Here is a 26,006-nt window from a genome sequence, read left to right as displayed (position 1 = left end):
GGAGCTATTTAGGTTCATCACTAGTACTAGTCCAGCTTTATTTTTACAATTGTTTTACATTTGTTAAACCAGATAGTCTGACCAAGGATTGTCCATTTTCAGCAAATTCCTGCTGAAAAATGTTTCAGGATTTATAAAAATAATATAACAAGTTACCACATTTACAAAGCTTGAAACAATAAGTTCAGAATAAAATGCTGATACAGAATGATACTTATAACAAGCATACTTTAAAATGAAAGGGACATTTATATAGGTATTGTATAAATAAGTAGGAGATGGTCACAGAAAGGAAAGATAGTAGTTCAGAAGAATAGGACAAGAGGAGGGAAAGTCAGGGAAGTACTGAATAGGACAGGAAGGAGGAATGTCAGAAGAGCATCGGTGTAGGCTGAAGGCGAAGGACTAAATAATAGGGAATACGTAAGAGTGTGGTATGAGAAAAGTATAGCATGTCATGAACAAAAGCATGACTAGTTATCTATTAGGTAGTTTATTTTATTTGTTGATAGAGGATTTTATAATCCAGTGGATACTGACAAAGTAGAGGGGACTAATTAACTCACTTCCACAACTGCTTACAGATCTTGCCTATCCGGCGTTAACTGGGTAATGCATACATTTTAGATATATGTGAGAACTGAAATTCAGGGCAATCTGTGCCTCATAAGACAAACAGTTAGCCATCTTGTGATGGCCCTATAATAAGGCCCTGTCATGGTCTGACTAATTGAACTGTTTGCTGAAGCTGTATGTCACAACTCAGACCTGTTTTCTCTTCCATCTATCCAGGGATATTCCTCCGAGCACATGCCAGTTACCATGAGTTTTTCAAACGAAATATATTAACGTATACGTTTTTGTATTGAACCCACCTGTCAGCTAACTGTTTTTCCCACAAGTCACTTTAGGACGCCTCTTCAGTTTCAGCAAATATGCTAGCCCTATTCTTCAGCTCCATTGTTCCCTCCGATATAAACATATTGCATTCTATAATGATACTGAGAGCAGAACCATACTCTATGGTGCCTGTCACGTAACAGATATATTTTTTGTGAGACAGACCTCTTGCTCACTACAAATACCATATTCTACATCTAACTCTCTTCCCCTTGCCAATCTCAGCATTTAGTTTTCCATTCTATAACTAACATAAAACTTCCTGTTCCCAAAGAGGCATTCTCTCAAAGGCTTTGCAGCCTACAAAATGGCATTTTAGTTCTTCCCTGGTGTGAGTGGTGATCTATTCACCTGACTGGATTACTGCCTGAATTTCAGTAGTAGTAGCAGTATGAATACATGTTCCTGTCCATATTCTGCAAATTATGCTTTCAGAAATTTCTCAAGCTTATGCTGCAGAATTCTATTACAGGATAGATTCAGAACGGAATAGCCTACAGTTACTGGCATTGTTACTTTATTGATGTCACTTACAATACAGACTGATTTTAGTTTACATATTTTTAAAGAATAAACAGACAATTATGCAGTGTCATGCTGAATATAACCCAGCTGTCCGTATTTCCTTCTGCCCATTCAGCAAAATTGACAACTTGCAGAATTTTATCTAGCCACATACTCTTTCTTCAACTAATAAGCATTTCACTATGTAAAATAAAGTTAAAGTAGAAGGAAAAAAGAATAATATTAAAAATTCCAAGAAGCAACACAGAAATAAATTTAAATGGCCTGAAATGATGAAGTAGTATGGTTATTGTGTCTTTATGTACAAATATATACTCTGTGTGAAAATGAAGTTCCTTTGATAGTAAACACGTCATACCTTGTCACCTGAAGGTCCAGCATTACCATCTCGGCCCGATTCACCTTGGAGACCAGGCGGCCCCTGCAGAGAAGACAAAACATAGTTCTCAGTTAACACTTATACTATACATTTATAACAGCTGGTGTAGCATGGAGAGCAACTGAACTGTAAACTCTGGTCTGAATCTTCTAAGATGTATTTGTATAATTAAAAGTAAAGACAAAGGCTTTTATTATGCTGAATGAATTAAAATATCTACTATTTATTAGCTATTATAATAAGTAGTTTCTTTTATCAGAGTCTTTTTTCTGTGGTCTATTTTGAATTGCACTTACTGTTTTACAAAGAGCTATACTCCAGTAACACATCTCACAGGATAACTACATGTAAAAAAATGATTGTCTCATAGGATTTGGCAAATTGCCACTATAAGCAGGACAATAATTCAGATGCAGTATTGTTAAAACAGAACATAGTATATAATAGAAATACATTTGCAATTATCAAAACAAACTTCAATATAGCTATGGAAAACATTCCATATTTTAATGGTGTGTTACCTGAGATATAAAGCTTGATCTCAATTTTAAGTTTCTCCAAGTCTTTTGAGTTTCTGATACCATTCGTATGTCAGGGTATGATTAAAGTTTATGAAACGAGTATTGTTTCAATCTTTTTTTTTCAAACACCTTTACTGAATTATCACTTGTGACATAGGCAAACTTACATTTATATAAAAGTAATCAAACTATGCTAACGTAAACATTACACTTCACATATATTGCTATCATATAAGCTAAGCAATATTACCTAAATTATTCAACTCCTGCTTTTTTAAACAAGAAACATCTTCATTAAACCATCACTTACTACATAGGCAATCATGCATTTATATAAATGAAATCAAACCATACCAACACAATCCTAGTTGCAAGCATTTTACATCACAAACAATACTGACGCACTTTCAGTTGCAAAGATTATACATCACTTATAATCTACGCAATCTTTCTCATGCAAACATTAACTAGCTCATTTAAGTCCTGATGCCTTTTAGGCCTCATTCCTCCCTTGTATGTATTGTTCCCACTATTCACATTTTTCCTATGTTGTTTGTTCCTACCCTTTTATAAAGATTTCAGTTCCAGTTGTTTTATCTCTGTTACTATGTTCACTTCTTCCAGTACAGTTGGTTTAGACTTTGATTTCCATTTTCTAGTAATTGCTTTTTTGGCATCCACCATATTTAGACACAGCAAAGCCTTACCATGTTTAGGCAATTCCCATTCTGTAACATAACTCAGAAAAAACATCTCCCTCATCAGACTAATCTGCCCACCCAACATCTCTGACAGTGCATCCCGCAGGGAATCCTTAAAGTCCACCAACTCACTGCACTCCCAGAAAATATGTTCCCAATTAGTATTATTTCAATCTTTGATGTTAGCAAAGAATGTCCCCTCAATCTGCCCAGAACTGATTCTTCCTGCAGTTCATATGGAGTTATATGTATTGGTATCATATCTAAATGTTGTTGTCTTTCGGCTTTTCCCGGTTAGGGGTCGCCACAGCGGAACTCCAGTCTGCTAATGATTGGCAGTAGATTTTCACGAACGTCGAGGTGCCAGCTCGATGTTCAACCTTCAACAAAGGCACGCCCATTTACACATGTCTTTCGAATGCCCACCCAACAAATTCTTTTTCCATGAGATGCATTACTCCTACTACTATTGGAACTGTCTGGATACCCTCCTTCCACATTGCTGTCATTCTGCCTGCAAGTCCTGGATAATTTATGACTGTGTCTCTCTGGACTTAAGACATTGTAATCACTGGGTGTAGCAATTTCAATGATCAGTGCTGCTTTTGTATTATTGTGTTTTCTAGCATCTATTTTTAAACTGTTGGTAAAGGGTGGTCCTATGTGATGTAAACTTCATCATTCTGTATAGTGCTTTGTGACTCATTTTTCCAGTGCTTCTCAGCTACTTCAATATTGTGATATTTGTACAATACTCAGTGCAACACTCTTACCACATTATTATGCCTTTCAGTATACATACTCTGTGCCATGAAAGCATCACAGATGTGCAACTGTTTCCAGTTCTGTTTTTCCCACATGTTCAATGGACTTTGTAAAGCAATGTGTATGTAGCCCACTATCCTGGGTGCCAATATTAACCTTTCATCTTTTGTTTTCAATTCACCTCTCCTTAACCATTCCTGTGTCAAATCTTGATAGATATGTGGTTGTTTCAGGAGTTTTCTGTACTTCCCACTATATTTATGCCTTTTCCACATTTCTTGCCTTCTGATCTGATCCTTCTCCTTATATTCTTTCTTTTGATTTTTGGCACATTCAGTTGCTACCATTTTTGTCTACTTCGGATTTGATTTCCATTCTCGCTTGACATCGATCTGCTTCTGCTAAACTAAGCAGGGAAGTCATTTTAGACTTCTCCTTATATTTTAAAAACTGTCACTATGTTTGGATTTGGTGAGGTCAGCAGATACGTATGCAGTCCTACAATTGCAGATCTACACATGTAATCAATTTCAAGGAGGTCTATACTTCAGAACGAGGAATTTATAATCTTTGTATACATTTGATAAATCAAACATTTTTTCTAGTTTTCTGCTCATCTGATCCAGTATATTTTGGGGCCAATCATCCCAAACCTGTTGCTTTATAGCTTGGACTTTGTTCTTAGATGTCAGGGCTGTTTTCAGTATTAATTTTAGTTTTCTAAAATATTCCTTACCGAGTTTTATTTGCATTTGTTCATGTTTTATTGTTGAGCTTTCATCAATTCCCAAATATTTATACACTCCTTCCTGCTCAAATTCATTTATATCACATTCCTGTCCCAGACTGATGTTATCTTGGTGTTGCAGCTGTCCTGCTTTAAACATTGTTTTTGCACACTTATCAAGATCAAAAGCCATTCTTATATCATCTGAGAAAGTTTTAAACACTTGCAGTTGTGCTTTCAACTCTTCTTCTGGTAAAGTATGCAGTTTTAAGTCATCCACAAAAAGTAAATTAGAAGTATTTACACTTGATTGTTTAATGGGAGGCAAATTGTAAGCATGACTTAATCTGTTAAGTAGGCAGCTTAATTGGTTAAGGGCAAGACAAAAGAGCAACTGTAGCAAAAATCACCCATAGAATATCCCCTTTTGAATTTTTATACCTGAGATAACTTATCATGGCTTAGCTGTGAAGTGGTTTGCCACTGCTTCATGGTCAATGTAGGGTACATTTTATACATCTGTAAGCACTCCTTTATCCATGAATGTGGGATGCTGTCAAATGCATTTTTGTAATCTATCCATACCTTACTTAGGCTCTTCCCCTTTTTATAATTCTCCATTATGACTTTATTTAGCAACAAATCATCCTTTGTTCCATATGACTTTTTTTGTTACCCTTTTATTCTATTGCCATGACCAAGTTTTCTTCTAAATGACTATAAACTCTGTCTATATCAGTTCCAGTCTATAGTTTGTACATTGTCGGAAGGCAAGGTATTGGTCTATAGTTTTTATGATAGCTTGCAGGTTCACTCTTAAGAAGGGGTACCTGGGGTTTTCCATTTAGAAGCTTTTCTTAATTTTGTGTCAATTTCTCTGGCCATTACTTCATCCCATTTCATATCCAATACATTTGAAGAACTTACTGTTTATTTTACTGCTTCTAATGTTTCATGGGGTCTTCACAGATATTTCTCCAAAACGTGTCTATTTGTGATTCTACTTTTTTTTCTTTTTCTTTTTCGTTATTGTGGTGGTTCTCTTCCTTTTGCTTTGTTTCCCACATCTCTATAAAACTTTTTGGGTCATCAATAAATTGTTTCTTTTGTACTTTTCCTGTTTTTCTGCCAGAGCTGATATCATTAGTTTATAACTTGAAGTACTGTATGATAGATCCTGGTCTGTTCTGATACTGCACATTGATTTATCACATCTATCTTTAAGTATTTTTTTGATATATTTCCTCATCTATACTGTGCCACATCTCTCAATTGTACACATTTTTGCAGAATGTCCAGATTTTTGCTTTATATTTTTGCTCTGTTATTCATAAAATTGTAGTTTTCTGGCATATTAGTGGCAAATCATTAAAAATTAAAGTTAGAAAATAAGGACAGACATTTGAGTTTCAGGCTTCATACCCTTCATAAAATTCATACTAATGCAAAACCTGTTATTCTATCAACTTTCTAAGTCAGTAAAAGCAATATTTAAAAATTGTCCCTATTTTTGGGCCTTTGTCCCACTTTTATTTTGGGTTTGTCCAGATTTCTTGCTCTAAGAGGTTGAGAGGTATGGTACTAACAGTGACACTTCTTGTCTTAATTACTTTATAGCTTTCTCTATTCAATGCTTTCTTGATAGCATTTGGATTCTTCTTTCCTTTCCCTTATCGCAATGTGCTTTTGTGGTAAGTCTTATCTGTTATCAGTTTAGCTGCATGGTAATTACATGAATTTCTGCTAATCTTGATTACACTGTTCATCTGTTTTATCACACTTCTAATATTTTAAATCTATGTCCTTCATCAATCTTAATATGTCTCTCCATCTCTGTTAAATCAAGTAACTCTTCCCTTAGCTCATTTTCTTCTAAACAAAGGGCACATTCTTTGCTCACTGTTTCATGGTGGCATTCTACAGAAAGTTCCATAACATTTTCCTGGGATATATCCTCTTCAACTGCATCATCTGTTGTTCTTTCATATGGCAACTCACTGGCCTATCACTCCACAACCTTGACCAACAGATTTGCCACTGGTTCCTGCTCCTTCCCTTGCTGTGCAACTTCAACTGAACTTTTGTACTGGTTTCCCACTGAAGGCTTCAGACAGACCACCATCACATGACAAGTGATCATATGCTTCCCATTCCACCTGTTTCTATCTAATTTTGGAACTCATTGTTCCATCATGCTGTGACAGTACCCAAGTTGGGTTTGCTACACTTTGCAGGTAATCTATTTTTTTTGTATTGATTAGTTTTGCACAATTTTAAAGATATTTTTCTTTCCCAAGTCCTTATTTCTTCTTCAGATGTCTCCTTCACCACCTGTTTCTCCTTAATCTGGAGGTTCATTGTTCCATCATGCTGTGGTATAATCTGTATTAGACTTTCTACACTAAGTGCTTCACTTTACAGGTTTTCCGTAACTTCAGCTTCTATTTAACTTCTACTTTACTAATCTTCTGTTCTATATTCCCCTGTGTGATCTTAATTTTTGTCTTGTAAAATTTCTCATGTCAGGGTGCCTTTGCCTATACTTCTTTTTTCTTTTTTTTGTATTGATTAGTTTGACTTTCTCATTTGCATAAATATTGCACCATATTAGACATCTCTTTCTTTCCCATGTCCATATTTGTTTGTACCTTTCAAATGTCTAGGTTTTGTTCTTTACATTTTCACAATTTCTATGTCGCTTCTTTTTCAAGTAGCCCAAAGTTTCTTTTTCCATGTAATGTTTTTCATGGATATGTTATATTAATGAACACAAATTTGTATTTGAAGCTTTTCACAGTTTTTTTGTGCAAGTATTTTTCTTTCCTCTAATTTCTTTCTCAGTATTTTTGAATATCTTCTATCAGGAAATGATAGGCCTCTTGCATTCTAGTAACAATATATAATTTCTTCCTTATCCTCAATAGTCCACTCTATCACCTTTATGGCTCTTTTTTGGACTGCCAGTTTTTGTCAGAACTATTACTTCCTTCTACACTAGGGGGGCACCCCCCCCAAACCTGGCCTAATCTTATTGCAGGAATGTTTCCATGTCATGAGAATTCTACACACTGCCATTTTTTCCAGTATGCATACTAGGATTGGACACTTTTTTATTCTGGGACTTTTACACCCAGCTATCTTTTTTATTTTTTAGGCTATCTCTCTCTATGATATATACTATATAAAATGCAGTCTATATATCAATATCATTTTGGTGAGATTTCCTGAAAACAGGGTCCACCACATGAAAGTACTCACCAAGACTTAAGGATGAATTTAGTTCCAGCAATAATACTCTACTTTTCTTGCTGATTTTATCATCTCTCTATTTGGATCCCTATCATTTCTCCATTAAGACTCCTCCCACATAACACAAATACTTGCGAGAGATGCAGCTATTTGGCCAGACTGGAGGCTGAGCTCTCTCAACTCAGGACTGGCAAGACCAGACAGGAGGAGAAGGCAACTACACACACCACAAAACCAGTCTCACATAAAGCTATCACAACAATGAATCAAACACATAAACACACTAAGACATACTCGGAGGCTCTGAGCAAAAATTTACCTAAACAGCAGAGGCCTCCAAAGCAGACACCCAAGCAACTGCCACCTCATGACACACCACAGGCAACACATAAACCACAAAATCAGTGTGCAAAGCAGTCACAGCCCTTAAGGCCAAATACAATACCAAACATACTTGTCATAGATGACTACATAGTCAGACACACTGACGTCCCACTCACCAGGCTGAATAAGGAGAGGGTCACAGTAAACTGCCTATCGGGCGTTAGAATCCGCCACATAACACAAGCACTCAGGTCACTCCACAGCAAGTACAAATATGACACAGTCATTGTCCATGCTGGTGTGAACGATCGAGACGCACTCCCTGGACTACATGAAAAGAGACATAGAGGAGCTCTCTGATTATGTAGCCCAGGCAGGTATGACCCTGACCCTGAGCAGTATCCTTCCTTCACCAAGAATGATGCCACAACATAGAGACAAGATGATCAGCTTTAACAATTGGCTTAATTTCTGGTGTCATTCAAAGGGGATCCAGTGTCTGTCTGCCTGGGATGACATGCTTGACAAGCCACGCTGCTTCAAGAGACGGCTTGCACCTGTCACCCTGGGATTCGGATATTGGCTAAGGCTCTTGCCACCCCATAGTGCCTTTTTAGGCAAGGCTCAAATTCTAAACCTACCACCCTAGAAAACAAAAATGGGAAGAAACTAAGGGTAATGCTGCTCAATGCCAGAAGTCTAAATCTCAAAATGCATGCACTCGAGGCCCTTCTCAGTATGGAGAACATCGATGTCTGTGCTGTAACTGAAACCTGGTTCAAGGCTCCTGAGAGCACCCGGCACTATCAGGTTTTACCTCATATCATGCCCGACCCAAAACCCGGACCACACCACAAAAGGAGGGGTGTATCCATATTCATCAAGGATACCCACACCTCCAGGTTGGTGGCAATGCATAAGCATCGGAAAACATCCAGGTGCAATTAACCATAGGCAAAACTGCTCTACAATTTGTAGCATGCTACAGGCCACCCTCTCAAACTCAGGAACCCCACACAGCCTTCCTGAAGACACTGGAGGGTATAAATGTATCTCCAAACACCATTATATTGGGTTACTTCAACTACCCGAATATAGACTGGGAACATTACTCAAGCCCCAACTTTTTAACCCAAAGGTTCCTGGAGTTCATAAATTCAAATGCCATGGAATAACTAGTCACCGTTCCCACAAGAGGAGAAAATATACTAGATCTCATCATCACAAACATGGGGACAAAATGCTCCACACCGGAAGTATATCCCTCATTGGTGAGATCAGATCATAAACTAATCTCACTGGAAATTCACATCCCGCCCCACCCCAAACAAAAAGACCACAGTGAAGAACTTTTCTAAAGCAAACTTCACACTACTCAAGTCTGGTGTGGTATCCTTCAAGGCCCCGAGCCAGTGGAAACCACAACCCAAGCTGCGGAAGCCCTTACAAATGCCTTCTACGAACACCTCCAGGACTGCATGGATCAGGCAATCCCTAATAAAACCAAGACTCTTTCCACCAAGGGCAAACGTCCAGTCTGGTGGACCCCAGCCATAAACAAACTTTACAATAAGAGGAGAAAGCTGTTACATGATAGAGCAAAATCCATAAAAGAGAAGACACCCTTGATCATTATTAGTAAAAAATACGAGCACTCATAAAATCATCCAAGGCCAACTTTGAGAGAAAAATTGCCATAGATTCAAAAGACAATCATAAGGCCTTCTTCAGCTATGTTAGAAACCTGGGTGGAATCTCCCAGATATGCTCAGAATTAGTCCAAAATGATACAAAAATCACTGAACCCACAGACATTGCCAACATACTGGCGGACAGGTTCAGTGCAAACTTCACCCCTCTCCCCAAAAGAAGAGATAACTATCCCAGCGGAGTGTAGCCTCCCAGACATCTCAAATGTGCAGGTAAAAGCTGCTCTCTCTAAAGCTAAAACACAGCATCAATGGGACCGGATGGTGTCCCCGGCTGTGTGCTACATGAACTCAATGAGGAACTAAACCCGCACATAAGGCAGCTGTTTAATCTTAGCCTTACCACAGGATACGTGCCCAAGGAGTGGTGTATGGCAACTGTGGTCCCACTCCACAAAGGCGGTGCCTCTACGGACCCTGGTAGTTACGCCCCATAAGCTTAACAAGCCTGGTCTGCAAAGCTATGGAGAGGATCATAATGGAACTCATAAACAAAGACATAGGGGACTTGCAGACATTGGACCCGACCCAGTTTGGCTTTGTCAAGGGCAGATCATGCCTTTTGAACTTGGTCGACTTCTTCGAAACAGTCACCAAGGCCATTGATGAGGGAAAGGCAGTCCATACAGCCTACCTTGACCTTGCAAAGCTTTGACACAATACCCCACTCAGGTATTATAGAGAAACTTATCAGCTTAAATGTAAACCCATATGTCACAAGATGGGTTGCAAACTGGCTAAAGGACATAACCCACAGGGTCAGAATTGCTGGCACCATGTCAGACTCCAAGCCGGTCACAAGTGGTGTCCCACAGGGCTCAGTCCTTGGCCCCCTGTTGTTCGGCATCTACTTCTCAGAAGTACAGGCAAACATAGGAGGACTATGGCTGACAAAGTTTGCAGATGACTGCAAACTGGGCACCATAGTGGAAAGTACATCGGACACAGATATCCTTCAGAGGGGTCTCACGGAAACTGATAGCTGGTGCCAGAGCCATGGCCTGAAGTTAAATGCCAAACAATGTATAGTCATACCCTTCGGGAAAATCAAGGTAACCCCAAGCTACCATATAGGTGGAAATCCACTAAGCACAGAAGAGGTTATCAGGGACCTGGGTACCCAGGTTGACAGTGGCCTTTCTTTTGACACTCACATTGCTAAAGTGGTTAGAAAGACCTTCTACATTGCCCACCTGATCATGAAGGGATTCACATCCAGATCAAGTGAGGTCATTGTTCTCCTGTACTCTTCACTTATCAGACCAATGATCGAGTACAATGCCCCATTCGGGATGTATCTCACCCAACACCTGCAGCAATTGGAGAGACCCCAAAAGTTCCTCACCAAAAGGATAAAGGGATTCCAAAATCTATCATATGCTGCCAGACTGAAGAAACTACAGCTCTATTCAGTCGCATACCGTCTGCTCAGAGGTGACCTGTGCCTGACATACAAGGCCATGTCCAACCCGGAATTAATGGACATGTTCCACCTCAAAAAATCCAAATCTACCAGATCCACTAGAGCAAGTGACTTAAACCTTAGCACGGATATAAATAAGACATGCTGGAGGGATAGATTTGTCACTCAGAGACTCCCTATGCTGTGGAATAAAATCCCGGTCCATGTGAGGCAGAGCACCTCGCTGGCTCTGTTCAAGAGAAATCTTGAGCGGTGGATGGGAGATCGTAGGTTTACCCCGGGAATCATCTCTGTGTCACTGCTGGACAGAGGCAAAACAAACTAATGGGCACAATATTTTTTAACATAAGGGGTGGCGTAAGCCACAAAACTTTGGGCTAGGCTTATAAATGCCTTAGGGCAGATAGCCTAGTATAAACCTATGAACCTATGAACCTATAAGACCCCCAAACAGATATCACCGATGTTACAGTCAAACAACTTATATCTAACTCTGGCTTTACAGTAACTGTCTATGCTAACTATTCTAGTCTAGTTGTACAACAAAGTGGCACAGCCACATTAAATAAATCAGATAATATATATAATGTCCATTACAATTCTGAAATAATGTCTATTAACAAACTGCTCGGTACAGTTTGGAAAATGTAGAAATAGGTATTTTGGAAATGTGCAGAATAGCACGTAGTTCAGAATAGTTATATTCTCCATTTTTTTCATTATCACAAATTCTTAGACTGTTTACTTTAGCTTTCTGACTATAAACATAGGAGTAGTGTTCCAAAGACGTAATAAAGTACTGAAGGGCACTTGCAGTTTGCATGGATATCATCAGAATGCATTCATTTACAACTACTGGCTGTGCATTAAGGAACAGCAGCACACCTCACCATAAAAGCAAATGTAAAGGTGAAGGCATATATATCTGTCTAGTTTACCCATTTAACATCAATCTTCACTTAGATATTCTTCTGTTTCTTACATACTTTTCCATTTTATGCACAACTGAGTTGCAATGACATTCTTGCTGCCTTCCTAAGACGTTAATGACTAATTTGTGCTCACCTCACAAAAGTATGAACAACACAAAATACTTAACCCCCTTCAAATTTCATACCCCTATACATAAATCTACCAACTATGGAGCCAAGGAATAATGGGAAAACAGGAAATCCCTAATACACTCATCATCTCCTTTCAGCTTATCCCAGTTAGGAGTCACCACAGCAGAAATCCCTAATACACTGAAGATTTGATTTTCTGGAGAAAAGCCCAGCAGTGATACACTACTGATTGTGCAAATTAGGGTCAATCACTAGTATTTCACAGACAAGCTAGGCTCCTACTTTATGTAATATATCACAACAGTGTTAGTAGCAGGATAACCTTCTTTTCAAGACAAGTTCTGGCCTTCAAAACCATCCATTTCTCAGTATATCTGTGATGTCTTTACCATTTACTGTGACAAATTTCCTTCATGTTAATTTTAAGCTATGTGATATGTTTTTAACATTTTTCTGCAGTTTTCTGAATGTAGAAACTTCAGTTGTGTTTTCAGAGCAAACCTTCGTTACATAATAGTTCTTTTGAAGGAACATTATGAAAGGAGTTACAAATAAGATATGTTGCTGTTTAAAAAGGGTAGTGGTCCTGTAACACAAGTGGGAGTATGGCATATATATACACTTTTGTCAAGAAAGAAGTCATTGGTTTAACCCAAAATTCAACCAGTCTTGGAGAAAAAGTAGTAGCTAGTTTAACAAGAAACTAATGAATTTTCTCAGAGGGTGAGTAAGGGTATCCTACAAAAAGCATTTTCCATTAAATGTTCCTTCTAAAAGTTTAAATCAGAATTTTTTTAGATGATTTATATTACCCAACACTTAGCTCATTTTTTTTCTTCCTGGAGTTTTTCTAGAAGACACTTGTATTTCTTATTTTTGAAGGAGATTTTCATTTTTTTATTTTTGTATATTTGCATTTCCCATCCACATATGTTTTCAGCTTTCTAGCTATGCCCAATGAAGAACAACTTTAGAGCTGAATACATCACTCAGAAAGAACCTCAGTAATATGACAGCCATGTCTTATTCTTCATAGAGGTGACCTCTGTCAGCAAAGGACTTAAAATCTTTCTAAGGCTTCTAACTCTCTTCTAAGGTAATTCTACTCTTGGTAATATAATTTTAGAATTCTTTTAGGCAGTCAAAAGATCACTTTCTAACATTATAACTCTGTGCATAGATTTCCTACCCATAAGCTCCTCATCTCTCATTTCTAAGAATGGTGTACTTTTTCATGGAGTCCTAGCTATAAGCCATTGGCTATCAACACTAGTCTTTCCTGGTCCTTCTAGAAACTAGCCATGCTTTATTTCATTTATGCATTATTTAACCATCAATTTATGTAAATTAGGTAGTTACTAAAAAAGGTAGAAAACATAGTACACCACCAGCCTGCACAATCAAGAACAGTATGATAAAGCAGACTGCAACATTTCTTAAAAATCTTTATGAAAACCTGTACAAGTAAGCATGGTACATGTTCCTGAGGATATATTTTTGCCTAGCAACAAATTATTTATTTCTCTGTAGAATTAATGAACCATACATGCAAGCTTATGGCTGACTTTTCCAACTTAAAATCATGTCTGCTTAAGTTTTTTTTTCCTTTGCAATTTTGAGACTCACAAATAGATACCTGTCTACCAGTCAAGCAAAACTGCAGTTTTTGAAATATCTGCATTTCAGCAAATGATCTGAGTCTAGTAAAAGATAAACCCCTGTATTTACAAAGCCCTATAGAACATGCAGGATTAGTCAAAGAGCTATTTTCAGCAATATGGCTGGCGTGCGATCCAGGAATGAGCTCCCGGGATGTGCACGTGAGCTCTTAGACTAATCCTGCACGGACTGAGCTCCTGTATGCAAATTACCCTCATTTTCAGGTGAAAAACATGCAAATGAGGGTAATATGTGATCCAGGAAGCTGGAAGCTGTCCGTGCAGGATGAGTGCAGCGTGCATAAATGTACTCGGTTAGTAACCGTGTACATTTCTGCAATCTGCAAAACGGAGCTATGACAGCTCCAAATAAAGGCTGCATATCATTGAGGAAGCATGCCAATGGCCAAGTCAAAGGCCATTGGCATTGCAAACTGTTTAAAAATAAAATAAACAACTTTTATTTTTTTTTCACCGATCTCGCCTGTTTAAGCATAGGGCAGCGGCACGCAAAAGGGACTGGAGGGAAAAGAATAAAATAAACCTAAAATAAGCATTCTAACTAAAATCAGTATTCTGCCATGCAAGTCAATGCCAGGCAGAAGACAACCTGGCCAGTGAGTAATGGTTGCTAAGGGGGGAGTCTCAGTGTGGGACATGTAACTATACATTAGCAGGCAATCCTATGCAAATGAGGGAAAGGCTAGTGGATCCCAGATTTCCCCAGGGTGTGAAGCAGGTCCCAAGAGTGTAAGAGTATAAATAGCGGGGTGCAAGACTAGGATATAGGTGACATCATGGAGGGGTGTCAGGCATATACTGTAAGTGGATTGGAGCCCTGTGGCTTGGGACTGCTCCTAGCTTAGCACAGCTAAGCTAGGGGTGTGTCTAAACCTGCCTAGCACTCTTTACAAAGTGTAGGCGGGTGTGCGTGCCATGCACTGGGTTATACAGGAAGAAAAAGTAAGTTAAACTAGGAAAAAACAGCTCTGTGCACATTTGAGCACTCCATTTGCGTGGCGCACACATGGACTTAAACAGGGAGGCAATGGGAAGGGAAAACAGCAGTTGGAAGGTAATCAAGGAGAACTAGCTTAGCTGACAGGTGAAATGTATCAGAATCAGCCAATTACACAGGCAGCAGACCACTATAAACTATGCAAACACCTTTCCCCTTTGTTTTTCCCAAAAACTCTGCACCACCAGTGTATACAGATGGGGAAATTTTACAAAATGAAAGCAAGAGAAAAAATGTTAGGGGTTGCTTTTGCTATCATAAACCAGCATATGCAAGAGGCTGAGGGTGGTGAGGATGTGAATGCTGCTGAGCAACCCACAGTGAGGAGACGGAGAAGAGTGTACAGACCCAGGGTAACCTACCAAGGGCTACATGAGCTGGAGATAGTGGAGCACTATAGGGTGGACAGGGACCTCCAACAGCAAATTGTTGAGCTGTGCCGGCCATGCCTGACACACAGAACTAACAGAGGAGAACCCATCCCAGTGGATACCAAAGTATGTGTAGGCCTAAGAATACTAGCTACAGGTACCTTCCACAGGCCAACTGTGGATATGATGGGGATTTCTCAGGCATCAGCATCCAAGGTACTCCACCAGTTCCTGGATGCCATGTCAGCACATGTCAGTGAGCACGTATATTTCCCCATCAACCGTGAGGCGTTGGCCAGCAATATGCATCTCTTCCTCCAAATAGCAGAATACCCTGAGGTAGTGGGTGCAATAGACTGCATGCTCATATACATTAAAGCACCACCAGGTGAGCGGGGTAGGGTCTACATCAGCTGCAAGGGCTTCTCCTCCATCAACTGCCAGGTCATGTGCGATGCCCAGGGCATAATAATGAATGTGTGTGCTGGCTGCCCTGGAAGCTACCACAATTCCTACATCTGGCATCTGATGTAGCTGTACCAAACATTTGCCAATGGGGACATCCCACACGGTCACCTAGTGGGGGATGCTGGATACGCACTGGAGCCATGGCGGATGACACCCATCAGAAATAAATACACACCTGAACAAGAACTCCATAATGAGGCACATGCGCAAACATGAATCATAATAGAGCATGTGTTTGGGATGCTCAAGTCATGGTTCCGGTGCCTGGACACATCCAGTGGAGCCTTGCAGTACTCACCAACTACATGTACCCAAATTGACCTCGTATATGCCGTGCTACACAATATGATCCTGTGGAAACAGCTGCAGCAGGAACAGCATGGGGCAGGACCACACAGCCCCCCAGCAGTGCCAAGGCCTGCACAGGTGCAGACTGACCCGGAGGAGGAACAACCTGAGCCTTCCCCAGTAGGCAGAAGGAGGTGTGCCCAGTATGCTCTGGCCTTGGCAAAGAGGCAATGCATAGCACATGCACTGACACGGTAGGGACCCAGAGAATGACACCTCTCTCTGACTCGCACATACAGTAAAAGGGATGCTAAACATGACACTACCTGTGCTCAACCATAGGCAGCCCAGTTGCACCACCCTCAATACTGGGACACCCACAAAGTAAGTGATTCACATGCCAGTTGGGGTGAGCACATACCCAGCAGTCACAGCCAGCAGGATAGTTGTAGACAAACACAAACAAATGCTGTACTATGGCCTCTGAATGAGCCCTATGGGTAACCCCTACCCCAGGCCTACATAGACAGACTACAGCAAGCCAGCCTGTTGGATATAAGTTGTGAAGGCTAGGAAGTTAGAAAATAATATGTAGGTAGTTAAAGCTAAAATCTGTAGCACACTGGTATGCCTCTAGCCAGCATGATAGGTAAGACTACAGACTGACATGGTGTACCTGACGTACAGTCCTAGCAAATGTGTAAAAGTGTAAGGTGTGCCCCACCATCCTAAGTACACTGATAGTAACAGTCAGGTTTGCCCCCCCCACCCCTGTGTAGAAATGTAGAAACAGTCAGGTGCCCCCCCCGCTATGCAGAAATGTAGCAACAGTCAATGCCAAATGACTGATGTATACCCTGCAGACACAGCATGCTACCTGTCAGTGTACAACACAAAGGTCAGCACCGCAGTACAAACTACCTGGACTTGATCTACACATGCAATATAGATGGCCATACTGGGCATGCTCACACACTTAGAGGAATAAAGGCAATGTCAGTCAACAACATACTGTAAAGTCATACTGGGCATGTTCACATACTTAAACACATGAAGGCCATGTCAGCAAACACCAGTGGATCAGACATATCTGGCATTTGCAGTTTGTAGTGCAGACACTTCAGTATGCTCCACTCCTGCCTTGCACACATAGTGGATAGGAATACAGACATATATGTAAGGACAACACATTATAATAAGCCAAAGATAGATGGACATAGATGTGTGGAAGAGGGTGACCGTGACAAGGAGCCATCTGGGCCTGTCCCACCCAGCACATAGCCAAAGGGCCCCAAACACATGAGGTATAGGTGTCACTCACTGCAGAGACTAGCCATCAGTATCTGTCAGCATGATGGCGTGTTGCATGTGCCAGCTGTGCAACATGACTGTACAAGGAAGTCATCACCTAGTAGCTGTATACATGTACCTGTGGCATATGACCTTGTGTGTGTCTGCATGCGGCATGTCAACCCCTACATGAATGGGTTACAGCCCATGTACACACCGCCCTCCCCATAGCGGTATCATGACAAGCCTGCTGAGGTCATCCAATGTGAACTACACCTTTGGGAGAGCTGTAGCTCAGTAATCCCCATGGCGCATCCCATAACTGCGTACTGCTGTAGTGCTAAACTAGTTAGGTAGTACCAGACTTGGTAACTGCGTGAGTGTGTGGTTGTGTGCATGTCTCTGTCTCTGACTGTGTAAAGAGAAATGCTTTTTAGGCTACTCACACTCTGTACAGTTCATATACACAACTTTGGCAAGGCTGCTGATGTCACTCACCTAGAAATACACGTCTGGGGAAATCATAGCCCAGTAATTTCTGTAGTGTGACCTGTAATGGCATACTGCTGTAGTGTAATAAAGTAGTTAGGTAGGTGTTCTAAACACAGACATGGCAACTGTATGCTTGTGTGGCTGACTGAGCAGACAGCAATGCTTTTTATGCCACTCACACCCCGTACAATACATATACTCAACTTTGGCAAGGCTGCTGATGTCACTCACCTAGAAATACACCTCTGGGGAAATCATATCCCACTAATCTCCATAGTGCATCCTGTAACTGTGTACTGCTGTAGTGTGATAAAGTAGTTAAGTAGGTGTTCTAACTCCAGACCTGGCAACTGTGTGCTTGTGTGAGTCTGAATAGAGAGCAATGCTTTTTAGGCCACTCACATATACCAACTTTGGCAAGGCTGCTGATGTCACTCACCTAGAAATACACCTCTGGGGAAATCACAGCCCAGTAATTTCCGTGACTTGTAACTGCATACTGCTGTAGTGTAATAAAGTAGTTAGGTAGGTGTTTTAACCCCGGACATGGCTTGTGCGTGTGTCTGACTGAGTAGAGAGCAATGCTTTTTAGGCCACTCATACTCCATACAATACACATACTTAACTTTGGAAAGGCTGCTGATGTCACTCACCTAGAAATACACCTCTGGGACTTTGGTAAGGCTGCTGATGTCACTCACCTAGAAATACACATCTGGGGAAATCATAACCCAGTAATCTCTGTAGCGCATCCTGTGATAAATTAATTAGGTAGGTGTTCTATCCCCAGACGTGGCAACTGTGTGCGTGTGTGTCTTTGTGTCTCTGTCTCTAATGCTTTTTAGGTCACACACACTCCTTAGAATTCATATACCCAATGTTGGCAAGGCTGCTGATGTCACTCACTTAGAAATACACCTCTCGGAAACTCATAGCCCAGTAATGTCTGTAGTGCGTCCTGTAACTGTGTACTGCTGTAGTGTGATTTAGAACTGTGGTAGGGTTCCATCACCACCCATGGCAGTTGTGGATATTTTGCATGTGTTTCAACATCTGTGTATGGCACAATGCATCATAGGCTACTCACTTGCAGTACATTACAAATGCCCTACTTTGCCAATCCTGCTGATGTCATTCATTGTAAAATATAACTGTGGGGAGAAAGTTCCCTGTAATCCCTGTGTTGTGTCCTATAACTGCTCCATGCTGTAGTGTGATATAGGCCTTGGTCAGGAGTTCTATGCCCACACATGACAGTTGTGGATGTTTTGTGTGTGTCTCACTGTCTGTGTAGGGAGCAATGCATTTTAGGCTAGTCACTTGCAGTACAGTTGAACTGCCCTACTTTGGTAAACCTGCTGATGTCACTGAGTGTGAAATACACCTTTGGGGAAGGATGTCTCTAGTAATCCCTGTGGTGTGTCCTATAATAGCTCCATGCTGTAGTGTGATATAGGCTTTGGTCAGGGGTCCTACACCCGCACATGGCAGTTGTGGATGTTCTGTGAGTGCCTCACTGTCTGTGTAGGGAGCAATGCATTTTAGGCTAGTCACTCAAGGTACAGGTGAAATGCCCTTCTTTGGTAATGCTGCTGATGTCAGTCACTGTGAAATGCACCTTTGGGGAAGAAGTACTCAATAATGTCCATGGCACATGCTATAACTGCATAGTGCTGTAGTGTAATAAACTAGTTAGGTATGGTTTCAACTCCCACACATGACAGGTGTTTGTGTAGGGGTGTGTGTGGGTGTAACTCGTATCCTGTGTAGAGGTGAGTGTGTGACACTTGGCCAATGTGGAGGGGGTTTTGTTTATTACCTTTATGGTGGCCCTACTATATATCACAATGTCAACCATACAGGTATAACAGATGTAAATTAGCTAAGAGGCTGGGGTGCAAAGCCATACCCATACATGTGACATCAAGGCCAGCCAATCCAAATTAGCAACCCTACTATTACCCAGAGCACACACTCAACCCATGTGTCATACGCACACACATGCCTAGGTAACAGCCAATATGTGGGTAGTACACTGCATATTGGCCACTGATAGTAACTAAGCAGTGATAGCAGTGGGCTACAGAGGGCATGTCACCCTGCCCATCTGTCCAATATGCACGGACATGCAGACAGTGCACCTCCACTATGTTCCCCAATGGACACCTGCACCACCTGTGGAGCCTTCACATGTGACTCACAATGACATACCATGTCTGACAACATGCTCTATATAGACAGATGACAACTGACATAAGGGAATACTGTTGGCATGCAATCGATGTTAGTGAAGGGTAAACCTGCTGCCCATTACCAGTTCCTGCCACAGGTGGGCAAGACTAGCACATCTGATGATAATCTGTGTTCACAACATGGGCATGACACCCCAGGTACAGTTCACATGTCACTGTACATGCATGTGGGAGGTGTGCACATCTCAGACACCATCTATGTCATGGACTAAGGAACACATACATGGCATGTGGTGTACAGCCTTGGCCACACACAATAGTCACCCAGCTGACTGGATGAGGGACGCAATACCCACCTGTGTGGGTAAATGCAGTAACTACAGGCCTGAGCCACAATGCAGACCATTGTCATGTGGCCTGATGTCAAGGTATACCCATCGCCTACCCTTGTACAGCCTGCTGGCACAGTTGACCACCACACACTCGTGTAGACATGCACCCATGCATGTCAGAACTGGCAACCTGTGTGTTCATGTGTGCATGTTGTATGGTGCGTATGTTCACATCTACACTCACTACAACCGCCCAGGGCATACTGAAGCATGCTGTCTGATGTCTGACATCTCCTCATACTCTTTGCCCATACAGCCTCAGTATGACCCGTGTGGTGCATGTGATACCTGCACATTGATGTGTTGCAAATCCCACTACTGATGAGTTGCACTCCTGGCCCTGCCAAGTGTGTCAGTGTGTGTGCGTCAATGTGTGAGCATGCATGTGTTGACGCTGATACATGTTCATGCAGGCAAGCACGTGTACGACACCTACCGTATATCTACCGTATCCCTGTTGCAGATGTCACTCACCCTCACATATATGTTCTGAGCACTCCAAATCAGGTAACCCATGTGGTGCATCCAATAACTGCATCGAACTGTGATAGCACTACATAGTTGTTGGACAGTTGATACCCTGTGCTGGTAGGTGTGTGACAGAAACATGCTTCAGTTTTGCCCTCCCTGACATGTATCTGCCTCTGTCTGCCTCCCACACTCCCTCTCTGCTGGATGTGGAGACCCACACCTGCCTTGCTTAGGCAGCAGCATGTGTATTTTATGTGATGCTCATGATCAGTTGATGGCCTCTGCATGAATTTCAGCCCTCCCCTAAGCTGATTGCATTTGGAACAGCTGTGGTAACAAACAGCTGTGGTAACAATCCCATAGCCAATTGCATGGACACACACTCCAATACCTAGGAACATCATGGTGGTGTTGGGCCTTTGCAGTCACTGTGAGCAGGAACTAGATCTGATGTTTGACAAACAGCATCCCAGATGGATTGGGGATTTACCTCTAACAACATACACTGTGGAAAGAGGACAACAAACAGGAGAGGGATGTGCATGACCTGACTACAGACTATAAGTACTGCTATACTGCATTTGGAGTAATGTTGGTTTAACAGTGTTTGCCTGGATATGCCTGTCGTACATGTCGCAATGCCTCCCATGTCAGTTTCATGTATATGAGGGATCCCCATCTGCAGGGTCATCTGCAGACTGGGCAGTGTTGTGCCTATGGTTTCATGTGTTAGCCACAGTGCATCAATCTATGGAATGCAGAAGGTAGTGTAAAGATTGCAGTCTGTAGACGGAGAAGGCCATAACAGTTACTGACTTCATATCCCTCACAGGACATATGTTGCAAAAAACCCTGTTACAATGGAAAATATATGAGGTTATCACAGCAACATGTCTATACTGGCCCTGTGTATATGTTGTCAACCACACCTCTGTCAACCTTTGTACATATGGTATGCATGAAGTGGTGTATATGTGCTGTGCACCATAAATACTGTCATCATATCTGATAACAAGCCAGTGATATATCAGATTGCTACACATGTCATGTACAGTAGTGGTTATATTTCATGACATAAGCTGGACATTCTGTGGATGTTTGTACAGTACTGAGGTCTGTGTAGTGATAGTGAATGTTAGCAGCATGTGTATTGTTAATATGTACTTCAGCCTGTGTACAGACTGTGGTAGATGTCATTGTTCTAGCTCCTCTTCTATAAGATGTTACATGCTGCTCCACTGTATGGTACCATTTTGCTGTACATGTTTGTAGGGCCATACACACACATGTCCCATACCGCAGACAGCCATCATACCAAACCGTGTAGCAGCCCAGTATATCTAGGGTCATTCTCCGAGTGGCACATATGAGGATGGTGTAGAACAGATAGTCCATCTACTGTAGTATTATGCTAGCTTACCATATGTGTCTGTGTTTACATTGGTTGTGGTTATGCACTGTCACACATGTGTATCTTACCCTGTGCTGTGACATGGCTGTTGAGCCTGCTATTTATGCAGGTACATGTGCATTCCCCCATATGAGATGTAGGCCAGTGTTGAGACAATCTACCTGTAGCCTGCACAGTACATTGTTGCATGCCTAGCAGCTTAGTGTACTTAACCAGTGGGATGTCATGTGCAGATACTTGCCAGATGCACTGCTGCTGGGCCTCCCTTAAACGTCATGTATGTCAGACAGAGCAGTGGGATGTTGTACAGATGTATGTCAAAATGTAGTGGGTGGTATGTGTCCATGGCACCCCTGTACCAGCAGTCATTATATGTCAGGCCAATCAGGAGTGTGTGAATCCAACACCTATGGTGCCAAATGTATACCAATCGTTACGTGTTATACCCAACTACATGGCTGTCTACATCCATATTGTCAGGCCTGGTACACATGTGGTGCACTAAGGGATTATGTGTATACCTCTGGACTGTACAGGGTGTGTCTGACGTTCCACATATAGTAGCCAATATCTCTGCAGCATTCCACAGGGACATTACATGCTAGCAGGGGTACCTTACAATGATTTCCTTAGGATGTCTGTCAGTAGCCAATGGCACACATGTTATAAGCAGATGTCAGCATCCACAGACACCATGTCTGTGAAGACAATCCCAATGACAGTAGCAACAGTCTAGTAATATACCTGCTATACATACCTGTCATCCCCTTGCACTATGACTTTGGGACTGTAGGTGCTGGTGTACGGCAACACTCCATGTCCAGGACTTATGGTGGAAATATATGTACATATACTTATCCAGATAGTCATATATATATATATATATATATATATATATATATAATTACACATGTGTACTACATTGAATTACCACTGTCATGGCAACCACCCACTACAAATCCCTACAGCATGTGGGCGTGGTCCCTTTACATTTCCTGTGTGATGGACATCCTTCCTGTGTGTGGGTATCAGTAATACAGACAGCATATAGCAATACCTCTTACAGGAGAACCTGCACACTCAGAGTGGCCACATATTTGTAGGAGGATCAGGAACTACAGACAGATTGTGGGTAGAGTTGTGTAATGCTTTGCATAGTACTGGTATTACAGGGTGTGTGTGTGTGTGTGTATACATACTAGTGTACCTTGGAATGCAGTCTGTCTCCATAGCTCACTGCTGTGGGCCTAACCTCTTGCTGGACAGAGGTATGCCCATCATGTGTTGTCCGTCCACCACACAGGTCCTGTGTCAGATATTACACTGGCAGTGTATGTGTTGCGTGCTATCAGTACATGGCCACATCCATGTCTATTTCTAACCTCGATTCCCTGACTAAGGGTATGTTGCAGACTACCCTGTAACACCAGCACCTTGCTTAGTGTATAGCAACAGTGTTCCATATATGTGCCTGTGTTCCAGCCTCTGTCCCCCATCTATATACCAGGCTTTCCACATATGTCTTGCTGTTGGGGGTTGTTCAGTAGTGGGCTGTGAGTATATCACACTGCCATTACTCCACTGCTGTTGTATCCCCCACAAATTCAGTAGGGCTGGGGCTATATATGTGTGGGCATCACCTACACAACACATGTGCACCCTTATGCACTGCAGGGGCCAGTGTATGTAACAGTGGTATATGGGCCTGAATTATTGAGCCTAGGTGGGGAGCACCATAAATGACTTAGGCTGTTACAAAATGTGAGGTATTGGGTGAGCTGCCACAAGGTATGTGGATGTACAGTACAGGATACTCCACCTATAGTGACATTACTTACATGACTTGGGGTACAGCAAGCCTACTGCCTCCTGCCATACAAACTGTTCTGTGTGTTATGCCTTGTTATGTACCAGGTACAACCCATTTGATCACAAAATGTCTTTGCCTCCTACGGAGTTTGTACAGAGTGTAGAAAGAGGCTACTGAACTGCACACCTGAAGTACATACTGTTGATTGTGTGGTACCCTGTGGCCCACTCTCTCTGCACTACTGTACATTCTGAAGGGCTTAGCCTGGACAGCAACAGTTGTGAACCTTTCCAGACTACTGTATTAGGGTAACTGTTTCACAGTTGCAGTACTCCATTTATATGGTTGTCAGTATTTGAACAGCTATATGATATGGCATATAGAACTGTTATAGTACACAATTAAAGGATTCCCATTTCTGCAAACCTGTGTGTGGTGTCTTTCCTATGACCTGTCTATGGGTATATGTTGCAGGCAACGATTGACATTAGTATGTGTCACCCATACAGTGTCCAGCTTTTCAGTTGTTAACTGTAGGCATAGTGGCTGTTCCATATTGTGTGCACCTCCTACATATGTATCTTACTGTACATATATCTGCATGTGTATGTGTAGCCACATATCTCTCTCTCTTATATATATATATATATATATATATATATATATATATATATGTGTGTGTGTGTGTGTATATACCTATATCTGCATATATGTGTCTTTGTATCTGTATCCTGGGGATGTTGATGGCTTCCACATATTACATGTCCTATGGGAGGCAGACTGTACTTGGTAGTGTATTGCAGGGAACATGTGTTTGGCTGTGGGGGGGTGCCTATTCATACAAGATGTATAGTGTGTGGGGCCTCTCAACCCCATTAACGGTGTATGTGGACATAGGTATATTTGTTAATCTGCACTTGCTATCTACAGATGTATGGCCATATATACCTATATAGATTTAGTTATCTCTTAGCAGATATATAAGTATATGTGCATAGATATTGATACATATGTATATAGAGTTAGTAAAACAACATATATATATATATATATATATATATATATATATATATATATATATATATATATATGCATATATGGATATGTTGTATCTGTCAAGGTTGCAATATAGTTACACACACACACATCTAGATTTTGGTATACATTTTCTGTACTGTTGCATGACAGGACTGGCTGATATGTTTCTGAAACATTGAATATCTGTGTATCTGTCATGGCTTAGTGGTTCATCACCCTGTCTAAAGTGTGCAGGGTCCTTAGTTTGAGCCTTGCAAGAGCTGTTTATTTTGTTGCTGGACAGAACATGGCCCTTTGGATCCAGAGTGATTAAGTCACTTTAAAGCAGTTGTAAGTGGGTATGCATGGGTTTGCGCAATGGTAAGCACTGCTAACCTCCAATTACAGTTTCTTATACTCAGTTAGCTTCTACTTTGTTTAATCTGTGTAGGCAATGCTTACCCCCTGCACAAACACACTTAGACATGCTTATTACTGCTTATTTGTGCTTAAGCCTGCTTACTAGTGCCTTATTCATTATGGCACTGACACTTCACATGTGCATTTCATGCAGTACTCCAGTTCACATTTAAATGTTTTTATGCAGGTTTTACGGCAAAAAGATGTTAAAATATGTGCATATACAGTTTTCACATGGAAAATGATATGTGCTGTAGTGGGACTTGAACCAGGAATGCCTGTTTATTAGGTGAATGCTCTAACCACTACACTATTTCTGTGCTGCTTCATTTGCATATATACATTCCTTGTTATCCTCTTCAGCCTTTTCAGCTGCTTTAACCATAGCTAAGCAATGGCAAACCCATGCACCTATGGTTAG

The 26,006-nt window shown here is 41.3% G+C and overlaps 1 protein-coding gene across 2 annotated transcripts in view; it reads right to left on the bottom strand.

The window, feature by feature from the left end:
• The window catches only part of COL6A1 (collagen type VI alpha 1 chain), a 343,520-nt gene that overhangs the window by 148,592 nt on the left and 168,922 nt on the right, over nt 1-26,006 (bottom strand). For both annotated transcript variants that reach the window (XM_044075923.1, XM_044075922.1), the window contains exon 20: nt 1,784-1,846. In XM_044075923.1, the coding sequence (XP_043931858.1) occupies nt 1,784-1,846 (63 nt within the window). The remainder of the gene's footprint in view (nt 1-1,783; nt 1,847-26,006) is intronic.

This window comes from Protopterus annectens, chromosome 6.part1 (assembly GCF_019279795.1).
Source record: "Protopterus annectens isolate FY-2018-M chromosome 6.part1, PAN1.0, whole genome shotgun sequence".
NCBI lineage: Eukaryota > Metazoa > Chordata > Ceratodontiformes > Protopteridae > Protopterus > Protopterus annectens.
The sequence above is the reverse complement of the archived record's forward strand: the minus strand, read 5'-3'. Positions and strand labels throughout refer to the sequence as shown.